General features: G+C 37.5%; 1 protein-coding gene across 8 annotated transcripts in view; it reads left to right on the top strand.

Moving 5' to 3' along the window:
• Positions 1–19398, top strand: part of RBM33 (RNA binding motif protein 33) — a 104108-nt gene that overhangs the window by 33358 nt on the left and 51352 nt on the right. For 6 of the 8 annotated variants that reach the window (XM_054818230.1, XM_054818235.1, XM_054818231.1 and 3 more), the window contains 3 exons: positions 1824–2032; positions 3758–4073; positions 9236–9294. In XM_054818230.1, the coding sequence (XP_054674205.1) occupies positions 1824–2032; positions 3758–4073; positions 9236–9294 (584 nt within the window). The remainder of the gene's footprint in view (positions 1–1823; positions 2033–3757; positions 4074–9235; positions 9295–19398) is intronic. The other 2 variants (XM_054818233.1, XM_054818236.1) reach the window with 1 other exon arrangement.

The following is a 19398-nucleotide window of genomic DNA, read 5'->3' as shown; positions in this document are numbered from 1 at the left end:
CTTTCTAAGCATGCTATGAGATTTTCCTGATAAAGCCTGATTGTCTAGGGCTCTGCCAGTCTCTCGAGGCAGGTGCTGGGGTAAAGGTAGCATTTCATAAAAGTATATGGTGTGGTTGTAAATTAAGGTTTTATGTCACTTAATTGCCATGTCAGAGAGGGGAGAGAAAAGGAGGTAGAGAAACTTGTCTCGTCACCAACATGTAAAAATGAAATAGGAAACTATATGGCAGATGCTGAAGTCCGTAATGTTTGCTGTGTTCTTAGACGGTCAGCAAGTTCTAAACTTTTCTTTTAAAAATAAAAAATCCCCTGCTTTCTGGAGGTGCTGAATACCTCTGAAAACTGCGACATGCAAATTTACAGTCTTTGCAGGTCAGTCGTGCAGGTAGTTATTGTAGCCCAGTAAGAGCAACTGCTGCAGTGGGAATGCGCAACGCTTACGCTTTTCTGCCCTTCTGTCAATCCTCAACTTCAAAGACTAATTGAGATTACTTATGAAGGTGTTTAGGATGGTGGTTTAAGTAGCTTTGGCTGTTAGACTTGCAAGAAATTTTAAGTTTTCTAATTGCTTCAATTATGTATTCTTGATGGAGGTTATATAGTGATGTGGAGACATTGTAGTAGTGTCTCAGTTGCCAGATACAAACTGTTTTTATTCTGATCTTCAGATGTTATAGCCACTGTGTGTAGTATTAGCAAGTAAAACCACTTTGTCCTGAAAAGTGGTCCCTTTAACCAGTCTCCTTTAACATTAAGAGCAGACTTTAAAAATGGAAAACTGGAATTCTTGCACTAATTGCCACTTACATGAATTCAAAATATGTTTTTATTTGTCAAGAGTGAGTTTCTTGTGCCCTGTTAGAGGCAGAAGTCACTTTCAGAGGTAACATGGGATCTGACTGGCACATGGTAAAATTCTCAACTGCACGTTTGGGTTAAAGTTTATCGCCTTTAAGTAACTGAAACCTGGTGGGTGGCACTGATTGTACTGTCAAGGTGTGTTTCCTGGAGTTTGTTGTAGAGTTTCTCTGTATTTCCAAGTAATTTGCTTACCCAGGCCTGTTACTATATGGTTTTCTCTCAATGTTATCAGCATTGTCCCAGGTTTCAAGTAAATTTGGCAGTCTTCATTGAGTACCATCTGTTCTCTGGTGTTTAGCTGCAATGTAAGTTGGGTGGGTGTTATCAGTGTCCATGTATTTGACTTGAGCACATATTTTGAAGTGTGCTCTCTTTTAAGTGGAATTATTGTTTAAGTACAGCTGGTTCTTAAACCATGTACAATAGAATAAATATTAAGTAGTTACATACTGGAAGAACACTTCAGTGACCAGAAGGTCCTCTTTTGGAACAGACCAATGTGCAAAAGAGTCTGGCAGATAAAATCTGTTTATATGGAAAACTCAATATATCCTTTACAGTAAAAAGTTCACTGGGGGTTTTCATCGTACTGCTTGACATTTCTGCAGATAAGTGAGATCTTGTTTAAGATTAACACAAATGTGAGAGGAGCCACAGCCTCCTCTTACAGCATAAGGCAAACTTCAATAGCATTTAAAAAACCAAACCTTTTTGTTCATGTTTGTTGCACAGGCAAAAAGCAGCAGGTAAATGAAACAGACACAAGTATCTGTGTGCTTTTTCCTGTTAAAGATGTGTTTAATGAAATGTTAACATGCCACCTAAAGGAGATCAAAGTGTCTGCAAATTTTATATTAGTTGCAGGGATGCTTCTATAGTTCTAGTGATGGGGTTTTTTTCATGGTATTTTCCATCTTTTCAGCATGAAGCTAAATTTTTCCCCCGTCTCTCTCTTAACAGAACTTTCTGCAGAAGCCAAAGCAGCATTACTTGAATTTGAAGAGAGGGAAAGGCAGCTTAAACAGGGACGGTATGGCTCAAGGAGAGGAGGGCGAAGAGGAGGCTCGGTTATGTGCCACGGAATGGGAGAACAAAGGAGAGACAATAATGATAGGGGAAGAATGAAGGATCACAGGTCTGCACTGCTGCCAAACCAGCCATCGACAATGGTACCTTTTAATCCTTAGTATTCTTTGAATGTACTTTCAGGAAATTATGGCAGAATGCATTCTAAATCATGACTCTTTATAAAGGTGGAATATATATTCCAACGTACGCTTTTTGCTCTTTCAGGGCACTGTTAGGCAAGATGGGCTTTGCGTAGCATGGTGATTGTGAAAATGTGCTTAGTCCTGTTACTGGCCTCAGCTTGAGGAATCTCAAAGCCTCCAAATGAAAAGTGGATTTCAACTCATACAACGCAGTCAGGCTTACCTACTGGTTTGCGTAAGGATGGAGGAAAAAGTTAATTCCTCTGAGAAGTCCTCTACATGCAACATGGAAGCATGTAGAGTCCCACATTATTAATAGTAATTTAGTTTAGAAAAAAAGATTGTGTAAAATATTTGTTTTTTGTCAAACTAATATTTTTGCTGTTACTTTAAAAAAAAAAAAATTATTTGTATACTTACCATACTACTGTGGAGGCAAATAAAGCCCTAGGAAGGTAATCACCACTAGATAAATTAGTATCTTGGGATTTCAGATGGAATTTAGCTTTGTTACTCTTTTTTTCCCTCCTGTGCTTTGTATCACAAATTAAAAGATGTTACTTTTTCCATCCAAAAAAATCAAAACCAACCAGCAAGTGTGCGATCACAGGTAGCCCACACTTACTTTTCTTAACTGTCATAAAATGTACTGGAAGCTGAGATTGTAGAACAAAGCCTGTGTATGTCTTTGCAGGACAAGGTCATCTGTCTTAAACAAAGGGGATTTTTTTCAACAGCAGTAACTCTAGGTGCTGATCACTAGCAGGAGTCGGTGGATATCTCAGCGATTGAGAGCCAGCCCTGCAGTAGAATATTTCGTGCTTTTAAAACAGTGAAGGTGGAATAATTTTTTTTCTGTATTGCTGCAGTCTCTGCTAGTTATTTTGATCTTAAATGTTGTAAATATATTGTGCTCATCACAATATCTTCTTCTTGTGCACACTTTGTAGCTGCTTTGCTTTATGTATGTGGCTGCTGAAAAAAATGATGTGTCACATCTTTGTTACTAAAGGGTCGCCTGTTTGGGACTCTTCTTGCAGTACAGTTTGGAAGTTACTGGGCTAGGACTGGTATCTAGTATCAGTGAGTTCCAGAAGCAGAAGAATGTCTCTGAAGAGAAACATGATAATTCTTTTTTTTTTTTTTTTTAAATTATAACTGATTTGGGCCATATGTTACAAAAGGTACCTTTCAAAGGTACCTTTAAAGTAGTCTTTTCTTCAGGTAGTATTGATAGATGGTCTGCACTGTTAGGTCTGTTTTCTCAGAGAGGCTCTCGTATACACGAGACAAAAGTTACTGGATTTGTTTTGATACTAGGACTCAGATTTCTAGTGATCATCACACATACCTTATTGCAGTTGATGACAGTTTCCAGTGACATATGCAGAACCCTACATATGAAACTAGACAGTTTCCCTGTTAAAAATAAGGGGATGAATGTCTGCATTCCCTGTGTGCTTCCTTGCTCTTTGCTGTCCTCTCCACATGAATGTCTTTGAATGTTCCTTTGCTTTCCTGCGCTGATGGTTCTTAACAGTTCCAGTTGATGATATGGGAAAGCTTTTTTCTGTTCATGTTTGGCCTTACTTGTTCTCCAAAGGTGTCTTGGTTTTGTGCTGGTTTATGTCAGGATATTTTAACTTCAAAGCCTATTGACTTTATTCTTTTGTCTGACTTTAGACTCATTCACAGAGGTTAATTCCAACACACCAGCAACCTGTTAGGAGTCTGTTCCAGCAACAGCAACAACAGCAGCAGCAGCAACAGCAACAACAGCAGCAGCAGCAACAGCAACAGCAGCAGCAGCAGCAACAGTTACAATCTCTGCTTCCTTTACAGCATCAGCATCATTCTTCTCCTCCTCCAGGGCTACATATGCCCCCTCAGATAGAAACACCTAGAATAATGATGACACCACCTCCAGTGACACCTCAACAACCGAAGAACATACACATAAATCCGCATTTCAAGGGGACAGTAGTGACGCCTGTACAAGGTGAGCTTTCTGAACACCTTCCCAGTCATGCGAGTGTGACTCATCTTATTCTTTGCCAGAGATGCAACAATTTGTTTGTTTATCACTTCATGGAAATGTGCTTCAGGCTGATATTTTTTTCCTTAAGCTTGAAACAAACATTTTGCCTAAAGTAAGACATAATGTTGTTGGACTGTGGCCAGCTGAAATAGCAAAGCCTTTTCAACTTCTTTATCATCTTTGTTACTCTACTGTAAAGCCTGCAAAGAGCAGGAAAAATGGAAACTGAAAAGAGAATGTGCTTTTTAAAAGTAGCAAATGTCAGTTTTCAAAATTAGGTAAGTACTCCACTTTATAATTTCCCACATCATTCCGGCTTCAGCCAAGCATTCACAGAATGACCACCCACCTATGTCAATGAGAGTACACTGAGGCACTCCTTGCACTGTAATTGCTCTGTGAAAGGTACCAGCTGCTGTCCTTACTTGACAAGATAGATGCCTTCAGTTCTTCTTTCGGTGCCACATTTGTGATTGTTTGATTCGCAGCCTGCAAGTACACTTTTTCCTTAACACAAGTGCTCTTTGGGCTACACTTTTTAGGGCAGCTCTCAGCAGAGCTGTTAACATTACTACTCATTTGGGAAGTGTTTAATCCCTAAGAGGATAAAAAAAAAAGACACCTATATAGCTCTGATTTGTGATTCTGTTGGGACTAGACAAATTAAAGAAATACAGATATATTTATATGTATTTACCATTAGGTTTTCTGTATTTTTCCCCCCTTCGAATCAGCAGTCCAAGCCAGTGCTATCTTTGCTTCATTTATTTGACCAATGAAAGGTAGGAATTTGGCAGATGTAGGATATTGCCAGTTGATGGAGATCTGCTAGGCTTCTCACACATGGCTTCATAGTAGCTGCTTTGTAGAGATTATTTGGTTTTTCCTGTCTAATAAAATCAGTGCTTTCCACCAAATTATGCATCAGGACAAATTAACGGGAAGCAGTCCAAAAGGTCCTTTACTCTTGGATGTATGCCTTCTGGGCATTTTCCTAACATTTCTGAAGCAACAGTTACTGGTTTGTGAAAAGCAAAAGTTGTTTTTTGTCTGGTTTAGATGCCTCTCCTCTCTCCCCATGAGACAGTCTACAAATCTTCTGCATCTAGGTGAACAAGTTTCCTCCTAATGCCAGCAATGGCTATTGAGGATTTTTGCTTTTGCCTAACATCAGAAGTATACCAGCGTATCTTCCTTCTTTTGTCTGAGGTTTTTCCACATTATCAGGTGGCTTCAGGCTTGTCTCAGCCTTACTACTGCATCTGTGGCACCATGGGTATTCCAAGGGCCTTGCTTTATCTTGAGCATAATCTTTTTTTCTGTCTTTACTTGCAGATCCTCATTTTAACAAAGTTGTGTACCTCCTGCAAGTTAGGATATCTTCATTATTGGATTTATAAGATCTAAAAAGCAGACTATAACTGCTGACTCTGTGTGCACATTTTCTTGACTGGTGAAAGTCTAGTTGTCTTCTCAGGATGAGCAGCCCTGGGAGAATGAGTGATCTGTTCTTGAATGATGTGAGACCTTTATTTCAGTGAGGAAGGTCTTTGCTCTGTGTTGATGGCAGCTGGCTCATATGAAATACCTTTGAGCTGTCCATTTTACTGAAGGAATTCTTGGCAAGACTAATGGATATTTCTGCTAATAGGTTTGCAACATACTATTAAATGCAATCTTTCAAATCACTGTAGAATTTTAATTTTCTTGATTAGAGAACATGTATGGGAAGCCAAGTCTTCTGCAGTGGCTGAGAGTAGTGGCCACCCCAGTTTCTTAGTCTGCAGCAGTACAATTATGTTACATGAAAATACACGTTTGCACACCTAAGGAATATGTGTAGGAAATCAGTAGTCGTCTTCAGGGAAGATAAGCATAATTCTAAAATCTTCAATGGCATTTACATATTAAGATAAATTTTTAAGCAGTTGCTGCAGGCAAACAGTAGACAAATTCCAGTGTAGGGAGAGCTTTTCTAAACTTCCTCTTAAAATGTCCTCCTCAGTTTAATCTGTCTGCTTGAGGCCTCAACAGGGAGAGACTGGTAGTTGGCTTCATGTTCTTGATGATGTCCTGCCCCTTCTTGGCTGAATATGTTTCCAGACACATGAGGGTTTTTAAACTTTGGAGAATACAGTCAGATAGGTGCAAAGTTTATTGGGATTCTGTTGTTGAAAATGTGATGCCTGGAAGCTAAAAATGCCACGTCTGGAAGTGCATGATATGCACACTTAGGTTCTGGTAATTTTAATGGTGTGCTGTCATGTTTTAGTGTAGACTGGCATTTTTTCCCTCTGTAATTTTATGGCAGGATTAAGCTCACATCTTCTAATTGTCGGCACCAGGGACACTTTTTCTAACTGCAAATCAAAGAAATATACTTTCTCAACATCTTTGTGGTTTGAGTTAGTCTTCAAATGCATCTAGTATATCAGTATTTTCTAAAACCTTCTGTAAATTTTTGTGAAATTTTCATGTGAATAAAATAGCATGTGTAAGAGCTGTAGTCACCAACTACTTCAGCCTGGAAGTGAGTTGATGCACTCTTAAAAAAAAATCCTATCATTGGCATATTCTTTTGGTATCTCAAAGACAGTGGCCACCATCTCCCCGCCCAGCCTTGAGTCTTGGTTCAAAAAAATAATTTTTAAGTCAGTTTTGTTTCAAGCAAATTTCTACTGTTTTTAGTCTTTGAAGCTTCATAAATGATTAAGGAGGAGTCAGTCTATCAAACCCCCTAAAACATTTATGTGAGCCTCTGCATGTACTGGCTGCAGGTACAGTTCCCTTGGTGTTCATCTGTGCCTTTTGTGGCATTTGAACCTTGTGTCTTTTAGTTGCTTCCTTCTCATACAGTTTTCTCTTTTGTATGTCCTGTTCTGTAAATTAGTTTTGAGTTGTAAGTAGGAATTTTTGGCTGAATGCATGTCCAGATTTGAGTATAATCAATTTACAAATACTGGAGGACTGTACCTGGATGTACTATGAAATACTGATTCAGCCTATCATACAGGTGTCGAGTTTTTTCCCCTTAATGTTTATACCACAAATAACTATTTCAAGGATACTGTGGTGCCTCCAAAAGTGACGTGAAGTAGTGAACAGTTTATGGCAGCTCGGTAGATTAGTATGCCATTTACCTTTTAAAAACTGTTTGGTGTCTTGGGAAAAATTACATTATAATTCTTCCAAATAATCAATATGGGAATTGCTTCTTCATCTTTTCAGGTTAGTATTGGAATTTACAGCCAAAAGCAATTTAATCTTCTTAAAATAGTGTCTAACAACATGCTGTGTATTATTTTTGAAACATACTTTAAAACCCATGGAAGATTTCACATCAGGAAAACAAATGCTTATTTGAGACTTCTTTGCTGCTTCAGCAAGTGTCCAAGGATTGAAAAGGCACAGAGTTTGAACTACTATCTTTCATGAGCATTAAATTGATTTGCTTAAAATACATGTATTTCTGTATGCTACTGCCAGAGGCAGGATACTGAAATAGACACAGGTGCCCTGTTCAGTTGACACTTCTCTGTATTTCCCACCTTATGTGATTTTTCTCAGTGCCTCTCTGACCTGTGATATGTGAGCTATTTTAGTCCTAGGTCTGTCAAGAGCACCCTGTCAATTTTTTCCAGGTGGGCATGGCTGTTCGATATCGACAGATGTTCATTAGAAGCCAAGATGAGAATTATTCAACTAATTTTCTTGTGTAACCTGATATAAAGTTTGCACGCTGTCCTTCGGTGCTGAAAGACTGGTTCAATTAGTTTACCCCATCAGTCCCTGAACTGCTAAACCACAAGTACTTAACAAAAGTGGATAGAAGCCAGACATGGACATGAACTAAAAATAACCACTAATGCATTAGTTCTTGTGCCGCAGTTACCAAGGAAAAAGGGATTTTTGAGGCATCTTAGCAAACGGCTGTGTTGGGAAATGCGCCCAACTTCTCCCTTAAACTAACTGCATTTCTTAACATCTTTCCTGCTCTGAAGTGTAATACAGTAGTTCTCTACAAAGTGGATGTTTAATCCTGTGTGGGAAATGTTTTCCTGTCACTTCCAGAAGTGCTAAATAAAAACTGAAGAAAAATAACCGTACTGCAAGTTTTTAGTAAATGCGCAAACACATTCAGTGCTGTTTGAAATGCTTTATTTGACTTCTCTAGGGCTTTTGTTTAACATTGAAACATTTGTATTTTGAACTGCTTAGGCAACTCGGAGAGGAAATAAAAAGTGCACTGGAAAATGGGAAACCTGCCGTTACACTTTGTACTGGAGATTCAAATATAGATTGAGTCCCCAAGGTGATCCAGCTGTAGATGCTTTGTGCATTTTGTCATAATATTAAGTGAATGTGTTGGGAAATATTTTTTGTGACTATTCTTTTGAAATGCAGTTGTGTGGATAAGTTGTCCGTGTTTATCCCCCGAAATACTCATTTTAGGCGTTATTTTTCAGGAAGAGGGTCTCCTAATTGTTTTTGGTGTCTCTATGAAAGAACAGTCTTACATCTGAGATGTGATCAGCAGTTCTGTGATTACACAAACTGTGATCAGTTGCATATACCATTATGGTGGCAAGACCAGATTAAGTATTTTTTGCTTACTGTTAATTGCCACTGCCTGCCTTATTTTACCATCCTTTGAGGAGTGATTTATACCTGATAGTATCTCATGCCCATGCTTCTTGTGGGAGGTTGGCAGTGATATTGAGAGATACCTAAGAAGAAATCTTGAGGGATGTGAAGTTGAGACGGCAAATTAATCATGTATCCTTCTATTTGAAACGTGAAATTATCGTTAGAGTCTCTGTCAGCTTTGTCTAAGAGACATCATTGGCTGAGTAAGTATTCTAGTTATCCTTTCTGCAACAAGGAGCAATTTAATTCTGGAAAATGCAGAATTAAATTATGTAAATTAACTAGGAGAATCCTAATTGCCCTGTTGCATGTTGCAAGGGAGGGAATGGTTGCTTAAAGTTAATTGTAGGAACTGTGACAAGTGACGGTGAACATAGTAGATTTTAATCATGGCTTCTTACTGCAACTGCTTTTGGAAATAACAGCAACAACTGTTAGGTAAAACAAATGGTGTTAAAAGGTGCTTCTTCTTTCAGTGCCCTTGCTGCCAGTTCCAGCCCAGCCAAGACCTGCTGTAGGACCCCAGAGATTTCCTGTGAGTAGCAGCTGTTTCTTCTTCTCTGATATGGATAAGCATACATTTGCAAGGAAATATTAATATAGCAAATAAAAGCTGTTCTAGTGAAATATAATTTTAAGGATTTGTAAATATTGACAATACACTCTGCAGTTGAAAATGTTTGTTAAAAGCTTAAGGTCAATGGATTTTTGAGAGTAGAATTAATTCTGTTTAACTGTAAAATTGTTGAACCAGCCTCTCCAGTGGGAGAGGCATGAATGCATCTTGTCTTAAGGAATATGGGCTTCATTTTATTACTTGACTCTTTCTGTATAAATAGAATCCTTATTTTATTTGATATAATAAAAGGGCTATTTGAAATAATCCCTAAGCTTAAAAAGCAGTAACATATATTTATTGTAAAAATCAGCAATCATTTTTGTCATTCCTTCAGGCATTTAAATGCCCTCATTTTTTGTATTAAAAATGGGAATGGTGTTGTGTGACCTTGCTTTCTCTTATGTCTCTAACTTTTGGAACAAACAAGGCACTTAGCTGCTTCACTAGGCTAATTTCACTTGATAATTTTTTTATTTCTGTGAATGGGGAGAGTGCATGCTTCTAGACCTTTTCTCATAATTTCACAGTTTTGTCCTAAATTTTTAGTTCAAGTGGTTTGCAAAGTATCTAAATAAGCAAAAGGAAGAATAGTTTGTGCAATATTGCCTTAAATATTTTCAAATAAAGACCCATATATTACATTTCCCCCACAAAAATTATGCTCTGTTAATGTGTGCAGTGTTGAAGGAGGAAAGTAGATGTTTGTGAATGTCTGTGTAGTATCACACAGTAAATTACTTGCATAGAGATCAGATGTATTTGAAAGAAGCAGATTTCAGAAACCTGCTGTGACTTTTGATTGCCATGTGCATACCTAGTTAGTTTTGACGCAGAATATTTTTTTGTACAGGACATCTAGCTGAGGAATTGTGATGTCCATATTTTGTGCAGTGAATTTTTAAATTGCCATGTTTCTTCTGTGAAGTATAAAAGGGTTAAGCAGTAAAACCACCGTTTCATTAAGTAAATCCATTGTATACAGTTTTATCATCAACACTTTAACTGGAGATATTTTTCTGTTTAAAAATACCGCATTTTTCAGAGGAAATAGTTTTCTTCAGCAGCCTTTACTATTATATGGAGACTTTATTAACATTTTGAAAGTAATACTAATTGTTTTTTGTGAAAACAAGTATCTTGCATTTGTTTTCCTTTGACACTTAAGTTGCTTTGCCAATAAGCACAATTTGGGATGGAAAAGAAATCAGAGGACAAGGAGTACCTGTAAAGGGATTGTAATTGACATCTTTGAAGTGTGTTTACATCAGTGTAGAAAAATTGGAAATTAATTTTTTTTAAATTGACTGTGAAATTAGATTTTAATTCTGTTCATTTTTGGTTTTGCAAGTTGAGAAGTACTACAAACCTAGCTAATCCTCTATGCAACAGTTTTTAAAAGGAAATAAAATAGATCGAACATTTTTGGTAGGACTCTTGCTCTTTTGCCTGAAGGAAAATACTTGACTGCGTGCTGCCTTTTTGTGTAAGCAATGCACTAGCAAAGAGTCCATAAAGAAGAGGAGGAGGGGTAACTTAACTATGAGGATCCAGTACTGTGATTTGTTGCCCTGAGTGCGTGTTTGGTTTTTTCCTACTTCAGCTAGTAACCTGCGATATGACCCTGAGAAAGTTACTTAATCTTTCCATGACTCACTGAGTTATAAAATGGGTATAATATGGACTTCACTTTATAAATTTTGCATAGGTTATCAGTCATATTAGGATTAGGAATTAAGTGTCTCTGTGTACATATCTCATGTTTGTTTTATTAAATGTAGTATGTTAGCTCTTGAGCTGAAGACAAATTTACTTTGACTTGAACGTTTTATCTTGCAGAACTACCTTTTTTGCTCTGTTACATGTCAAATGCCTTTGTGCCATTATAATTCACTTGTTTATGTATAAATGTTGACTTATAGCAATACAGCAATGGTTAGACAACTTTGACAAGCCATTTGAAAAAGATCAAAGAAGCATTCCAGACTGTAGTTCATTCATCCTTTTCCTCATTGTAGAAAGAATCTCTGGATATGTGATAACTTGAATTTGTTCTTGTTTTTAGAATTGCCTAATCAAAGGATAGTAGTAAACTGATTTTTCTGACTGCTTTGTTTCTGAAAAACTGTGGGGTTTGATTTAAGTATTTGTAGCCTGCTTTCTCCTTTAACTTTGAACTAGATGGTGTATTTTGATTGAATGTGGCAGAGTTGGAAACATTAAAGGTAATGAAATTCTTGCAAGGGAGAGACCTAAAAGGAGCTTAGTGCCCTAACTGAAGGAAAAATTGCCTGAGTTCCTATCTTATCTAGGAGAGAAACCTCTCAGCACAGAGAAGCCTGTGTGTGCTCCGAAGATGGGAAGAGCTTCAATCAGAGCTAATCAATTGCAAGTCATAAATCCATTGGAAACCAGGTGTTACTAATTTAGGGCTAATGAAGGGACTTGTAACCATGTAATGGTTAATTCTTACAACCTTCTGCAGAAGGGTGTAATTGAAGAGTTGAACAAAGTTGTAATGAGCATGTTAGCATATTGGTGTGAGTTTGAAATTAGAAGAAATAATGTAGTACTAAATCAGGGTAATGTTGAACAGGATTGAAGTTGCTTGGAGTTGGGACTGATTAACTTAACCTTGAATCTGAATTTTAATATTTCAGAGTAGGGCTCATTGTTCAATTATTTCTTACTTGAAGCTTAACTCTGAAATTTTTAGAGGAGGTGCTAGAGAGAACATAATGGAATGAATCTCTGTTCCCTACTTAGAGTTATTTTAACATTTACAGTAATCTTGAATCAAGCAAGGACGTTGTCTGTCTCTTACTCTGTAAGCATTCAAGGTGACTCAGTGGGAATGAGAGCGGCATTCAACTGACCAGGACTGAATAAGTGGTGGATCTGAGACATGCTACGGCTGAGAAATGTGGTTAACTTGTGGTAATGGGGAGTTAAAGACCAGAGTTCTGTGAAGGCTTCTATGTTTGTATAAATTGTACAGTACTCTTCAGGTGGTTGTAGTTGATAGTAATCCAATCTTCAAGCATAGTCAATGCTAATATTTTTCCAGGTATTTGAATTAACCTGGAACTTTGCCAGTGCCAACTGCATGTTTTCTTTAAACTGTTTAAAGAACAGATTGAGCTAACCTCTTTGGCAGAGTCCTTCTGAAGGTCTTGCTTATCATCTGCCTTTGTTTTAAGGTGGGTAAGATGCCTTTTTCTGAGTTCCTATGTCAGTGTGACAGTTGGTATTTCACAATAACAGTCAGTCTGCTTTGGGGGCTGATCCATTTAAAGGAACGTGATAGAAGACTTTATTCATATGCTAGTTGTATGGGTCTCCTGAACTTCTCACGTATTTTCTGACCAAATTATTAGTTTTTGCATATGCCCCAGTGCAGATACAGAGCCTGTAGTTTTTCTTGTTACACAAGAGGGACCATTGTGGTTCCTTTCCTCTGGTGTTTGTTACCTGGGCTAATTTCTCTTTCAACTCCTGCATTCTGTGAAGAAGGATGGGGTAAATCAGGGGAAGAAGAAATTAAATAGAAAATGGAGGAGGTGTTTCTAAACACTTTATATGTAGGCTGCTGCTAACTGACTACTACAGAGGCCAGATCATTTCTTAATAGGGAACTAGGAGCTAAGTGGATGGTCCAGATCTTTTCATCCTTTATGTGAGTCCACGAGCATATTCTGTGTCTGAAATACTTCAGTGTTTGCCTGAAGAAAAATATGTAAGGACTTTTTGTTTCAACCATCATTTATTTAACTTAACACTAAAGTAATACTCACATGTGCAATTTTTTAAGATGATATAAAAGTGGAATGAGTGTTGTCATGCCAACTTTGGGATGGAGCGTGGCAGAGGGAAGGTGTTTTCACTGTCGACATTCTTCAGCCAGAAACTGCAAGGTATCCCTAGCATCCAAATTTGGGGCTGAAGTGAGGCGTTTGGAGTGAAGACGAGGTGGGGGAGAACCTGCCTCACACAGCTCAAGGCAGAAGAAAGGAATTCCTTGGATCTGAGGCCATTCCCCCTCTGTCTCTGCCCTGGATTCTCCTCTGAAACCGCTGCAGAGAGAGAAGAGCCTGTTAATGCGGCTGTATGCCTTTTGCCAGAACAATTTTCAGAAAATTAGTATAAATTCTGATTCAGCTGCTGTCCTTAACCTGATACCCTGGGTGTAGTGCAAGCTGGGCAGGTGTCCTTCCCACAGACACATTTTATTAACTTTGGTCAACTTGAGTTTCAGAGCTGAAGTTAGGAATAGTCTCAAGTGACATGAAGCACAAGATGAACTGGTGCTAGTGTCTGCCTGACTATGCCAGGAAGGCTTTGATATTTTTTAATGCACAAAGCTTTTCTCTTCTGATAGGACACCTTAGTGCACTGGGTGCCTTTCAGATAACTGTTGAATTCAAGTCTGAAAAATTGAATTGTATAACATAAATTATGTTTTACTCAATATAAAAATAAGACTTCAGTAGAGTGACTTGTCCTCAGGCTCCTTGTGAATATTCTATGTCACATGTCTTTTCAGTTCCCAGGGGGGGTTGACATGATTTGGTTTTGGAACATACCTTACAATTTCTCTTCAAAATCATCTTTATCCCAAAGAATATTTGATTTTTATTTATTCCCGGCCCCCCTTAAGCTGCAAGAACCTTAGCAAACTTTTTTATATTCTCATTCAGCATGCTTCCGCGTGATCTCCAGGACATCAGGTGATGTCTTAGATGCTGTGAAAGGCAGCTGATTAGTTTTGATTTTTTTTTCACCATTTCTGAAAATTCTAGTTTGACGAGTTCTGAGCTTTAGAGTGTTGTGTGCAATTCAGACACTGTTTTTAATCACTTTTTTATGCTTTAATCTGTGAGAGATTTTTTTAAACAGGTGCCCAGTCATTGCTCAAAGCAGAGGTTGCTGTCCTTCATTGCCACTTGCTTGAAACATTTATTTTAGACAAGCAATATATTGGTGCTATACAAATTAATTAGAAAAGGTGCATTAGGATACAGTTTACTACTTTTTTTTTTTCCCCAAAGTGATCCTTGGGGCTGACTTGGATCAGGCTACACCACCATTTTAGCAAACTTGGGTTGGTTTAATGGAGATTAATGTACCTGGGTCTGTGGGTGTGCCTTTACGTAAACAGCTCTTGCAAGTATGTAGAAGCAGAAATTTTCTGTGCTTTTGAAAACAAAACTCCATGCCATAGTGTTCACTGTTTGTTGTGGGAAATGCGAACAGGGAGTAAAATTTTTTTTCCATAGTTTCAAATTCGATCAGGAGTTGCTACGTGTGAATAAGGATTTTAGCAATTGTGCTATGGTCGTGGCTCATATTCTCCAGTACTCACAGTAAGGATAATTTAGACAGTTCTGTATCTTGAGTACAGGCAATTGTTTTAAACTGATATTTAGTAAGTAATGATATTTAGTAACTAGTACATATTTGCAACAGTATGTATGTAGGAGACAAACTGTTAATGGCAATAAAAAGCCACTTGTGAAAATTATTCTACTTCCTCACAATTATTCTGCTTTAGCTATGGCTTTACTATAATGAGTAACTGTAAATGAAATTTTCACTCTATTACTGTGTAGCAGAGGCAGATCACAGGTAGTGTAGAAAGCATTTTGTTTTCATTTAACAGGATACATGGTATCAGGTGGTGTTGATTGACATTTCTTGGATACTGCTTTATACAGCATTTCATGCAAATCATGTTTGAATGAGACTGCTGCATCAAATTACATTTCTTTCAGATTATAGCCCTTGCAGATGTGAGATAGAGCTTGTTCGGTAGCTAGCAAAAAGCTTTCGTTTTTAACACTTACTGTTTTCACAACTTGACTGCAAAGCGCTGTAATTATAGCACTTAAGATAGTGAAGGAATGATGGGCACTTTCTCTTATCAGATCTATAAGTAGTAGTAAGCAGATGCAGCACGAGATCCCTCCAGCTGTCAAATATTGTCAGGCTGGCATAGAGGGAATGCAGTTTAAAATGCAGGTGACATAATACCCAACATCCTCCATTTGCTAGTGGGCTTCTGATTAATCACGATTACCATACATTATCATACCATCAAATTTAATCATATCAATGAATTCCCATCTGCAGGAGGAGCAGCAGCAGCTAAACATGATGGTAACAGCTATTAAATAAAAGAAAAATAGATGGTTTCTAAATGCAGTAACCCTTTAACTTGTCATGATAGCTCCAGTGTGCACATGCTCTGTAGATACTAAAATCAAGCAGAAAACTTGTGTATTTATATTTAGTAGTTATTGTAATTTACCTTTCTGTTAAGTGATTGCTATTTAGTGCTGCCAAGGAAACCAGAGTTGTGGAATTAATTTTTTTTTTTCTGTGTTAATGGTGCTAGATTTTTCTTCTGACCTCTGGAGGTCATCTGGTCCAATCCCCTGCTCAAGCAGGGCCACCTAGAGCTGATACCCAGGACCGTGTCTAGATGGCTTTTGAGTACCTCCAAGGATGGAGACTCCACAAACTCTCTGGGCAACCTGTGCCAGTGCTCAGTCACCCTCATAGTAAAAAAGTTTTTTATTAATATATATTTTTAATATATATAGGTATGTAAATTGGTTTTGATAGATTTATATGAATGAAATTTGAAGGTTTTTAAGCCTTGTAAGCAAAGCACAAATTTTTATCGAGGCAAAGAGGAAGAAGTATTATGCATATAGCTATGTAGCCATTAATTAGGCACTGGTTAAAGAGATACTTTGCAGAAGTGAAGACTCATGAAGAAATCCGATTAAAATATACAATTGACTTCCTGCTACAATGCAGTAAGAGTAATCTAGTGCTTAAACACTGAATGGAGAACTAAAATATATTTATTATAATATTACAGAGCCCTAGATGATAGTATAGTTCTCTTAAGCTATTTTCACTGAGCTGAGAAAATGTCCTTTTAAAAGATAATTCAGTATGTTTGTGTCATCACAATACAAAAAAAAAAATCTAGAAACTGGTATTTATTGACCTGCACCTTCAGTTCTTGCTAATCCTTTAGAATGTGAAAGCAAAAAAATGCTTCAATCATTATAAAACAGTAAGTCGTACTACTGTTTACAATAAAATGAGGTAATTTAGAGGAATAGTATGGGTTGACTGTAGGATACCCAAAAAGGAAAAAAATGTTCAGGCCTTCACACACAGCACGTGAGTAGTACCTGCAGGCGCATTGGGAGCTCTGGGTATGTAAAGTTCTTGCATCAATGTGTTTGCAAGGTCAGAGATGTGTAAAACATCTCAAAGATGAGATTTCCTTACAGAATTAAAAATCAGGGATCAGGTAATTTAACTACTAAATAGTCAGGTCTGAAATGTCATTTTCTAATACAGATCAAAGTTCCAGTTTAGCAGCAATTCTAATATTTGTCTTCTATAAAGCTGGCTGCTTCTTGACTTTTTTTTTTGTAGCAATCTGAGCATTCTTTTTTTGTTGAAGGGAGAAGCATCATCCCCAAGTCACATGTATTTATCTTTGAGCTTCTCAGATTGTTTTTAAATTAACTGTAACTGCACCTTCAAGCTTGGTGTGTAATGTAGAAATCCTGAATTTGATATTCATGATCCAGTTTAGTTCTGACCTCAGAGTTGTTTCTAATAGTCAGTGACATGCAGGTCATCAAGGTATACTAAGTCAATTAACGCTGTAATAATATTTCTATGGAGTATTCTCTGATAAGTCCAGGGATAAGGTACGAATTTTGTTAGAAGTTTTATCTCATTAGTTCTGAAAGCAGAGGAGGGAGGTCCAAAACTTCTGGGTCCCTAATTTTTTTACGCATCCCTAAAACTGCTAGCTTTCAGCACACAAAAAAAATGCAGAAGGATTTTACTGGCTTCAAAAAGATTATGAAATTCTCTTCTTTCAAGGGAGAGTTCACCATTCTACGTGGCACTAATGTCCCTCATACTCTTTCTCCAATTTCTATTTGTATTGTATTTAATCTTAAAAAGTTAGAGGGCACCGTACAAAAATGAGCACACTCTTCTACACCACACCCTGAGGAGGATTACAAACTAAAGTGAAACCGAATCTTCCAGATGAATTAGTTTAAAACAGCTGTTGAAGAAATTACTTAGGTTTGTGCTCTAGTTTGAGAGGTTTGGGTTTACTCTTCCTTCAGGCAGCACAGGCTGCTACAACTTGTCTGTCACAGTATTTCTTGTAATGGCCTGTCTCTGCTTGCTGGAGACACTCTTCCTTCATCCATACAAAGCAGATGGACGGGAGCATGGCTTTTCTCCATATCAGCACTGTTAGGAATTTGGGATTTAGTTAACAATGTCTTTCCTGTGTCTGCATTTCATCTAGGAGTGTTTTCTGAGAATTGTTCTTGAATGGGACCACTTGTGCAGATTTTCCTTTTCTAACATATGTACCTTGATGGTAGAGCCGGATGGAGGTTCAAGAAACTTACCTGTGAAGCAGTCGTCCTGGGTAGAACTGGTTGCTTCGGGGCTGTTCTGCTTTGTTGCTTCCCTTACAGAAACATACTGAAATTGGGAGTATTTTTGTCCTCATTTGCAACATGAATATGTCCCTGCTTGATGTATTAGGGCGATGCCCGAAATTTGCTGAAAAGGGATACTTTTAGTGTACAATGAATCTGATTTTTAGCTTTAGTCTCCTGAGCTGCTTGGGATTGTCTTAGTATGCTGGGAGTATGCTCGTTTTTCTGTGTTGCCTGTGTCCTTACTTTAGCTATTTGATCATGAGTTGGCTTAAATAACAAGGGATTTCCATGCCTTTCTCTCTTTGCTTGTACTGGTTTTCCATGATGGCTGAATTATCTTTTGGGACCGTAAAACAGTGAAACCAGGCATTGGTGATTTCTCTTTCAGATGACCTGGACTTGTGCCTAAACCTCCCAACACGCTGTCTTATCTCTTGGAGTTGTGTAATATCAAAGAGAAGCTTGTCCAAGTTATGTGGTACATTTTAATATTAAAAATCACTTTTCAGCCCATTCTCTCAGACCCAGTCTGCCTGTAACACTAGGATCTGTGCAGTCCACATACTTGAACCAGCACTTGTTATCTCTTTGCATTTTCCCCTCAGAAGATATATTGCTTTGAAGAAGACTCATATATGGGTAGCATACAATCATCGTCTTGTTTTATGATCACTCTGAACTTTAATTTTTGATCTTGAATGAATTGTATTTAAGGCATGAATTTTTATATAAGGTGGTCTTATAATACTAAATTCCTTAGGAAAATCATGGTGCTTGCTAGGTTTTAGTTCACCTTGATGGAATTCCTGTGATGTCTATGACAGTCATGTGACACTGTTGAGCCATTTACACTATATTTAAGGAAATAGCAAAATAAGTTTTATTATAAAACTCCAGTGAATCATTCCCTTTCTGTATGCTGTACACAGTAAATGAGAATACTATGAAACTTGAATGGGAAGAGCCATGCTTTGTGGGATATATACATTTCTACTTGAACATTTTTGAACCATATCTAAGATAGATGAAGCAGGGCTTTCTACACAAGAGGATGAAAAGTCAGTTCCTTGCACTGGAAGGTGGGCATTTTAGGAAAGCTTTTCAAAAAGTCTAGTAGCTGCTGAAATAAGAGGATTAACATCTTGTGACAGATGGCTATAGTTTTAATTGTCATAGGTTATAGTGGTCATTATTCTTTGCATTTAAACCATATAAGAAGAATTAACTGAGTGGCCCTGCTTAACTGTCAATGGGGTTCTCCTGGCTCTTTGCATTTTAAGTGAGATTAATAAATGAAAACATGTTGTAGAGGCAGGGTGTATTTTATTGAAAGATTCATGAAGTTTCAATGACATTGTTAAGGTATTTAATTAGTCTCATGAAAAAAAGTAGTGACCCTTTTAGAGAAGCCGATAAGTCATATAATAGCTGTTAGATCCTCTTTATTCCTTGCTTTATAAGATTAACTTTGTGCTAAGCAATTTATGCTAAGTTTTCCCTTTTATTGGTAACTAGAGTTATC

Source organism: Grus americana, chromosome 2 (genome assembly GCF_028858705.1).
Source record: "Grus americana isolate bGruAme1 chromosome 2, bGruAme1.mat, whole genome shotgun sequence".
NCBI classification, from domain to species: domain Eukaryota; kingdom Metazoa; phylum Chordata; class Aves; order Gruiformes; family Gruidae; genus Grus; species Grus americana.
Note: the sequence above shows the minus strand (reverse complement) of the source record. Positions and strands in the feature narration are given on the sequence as shown.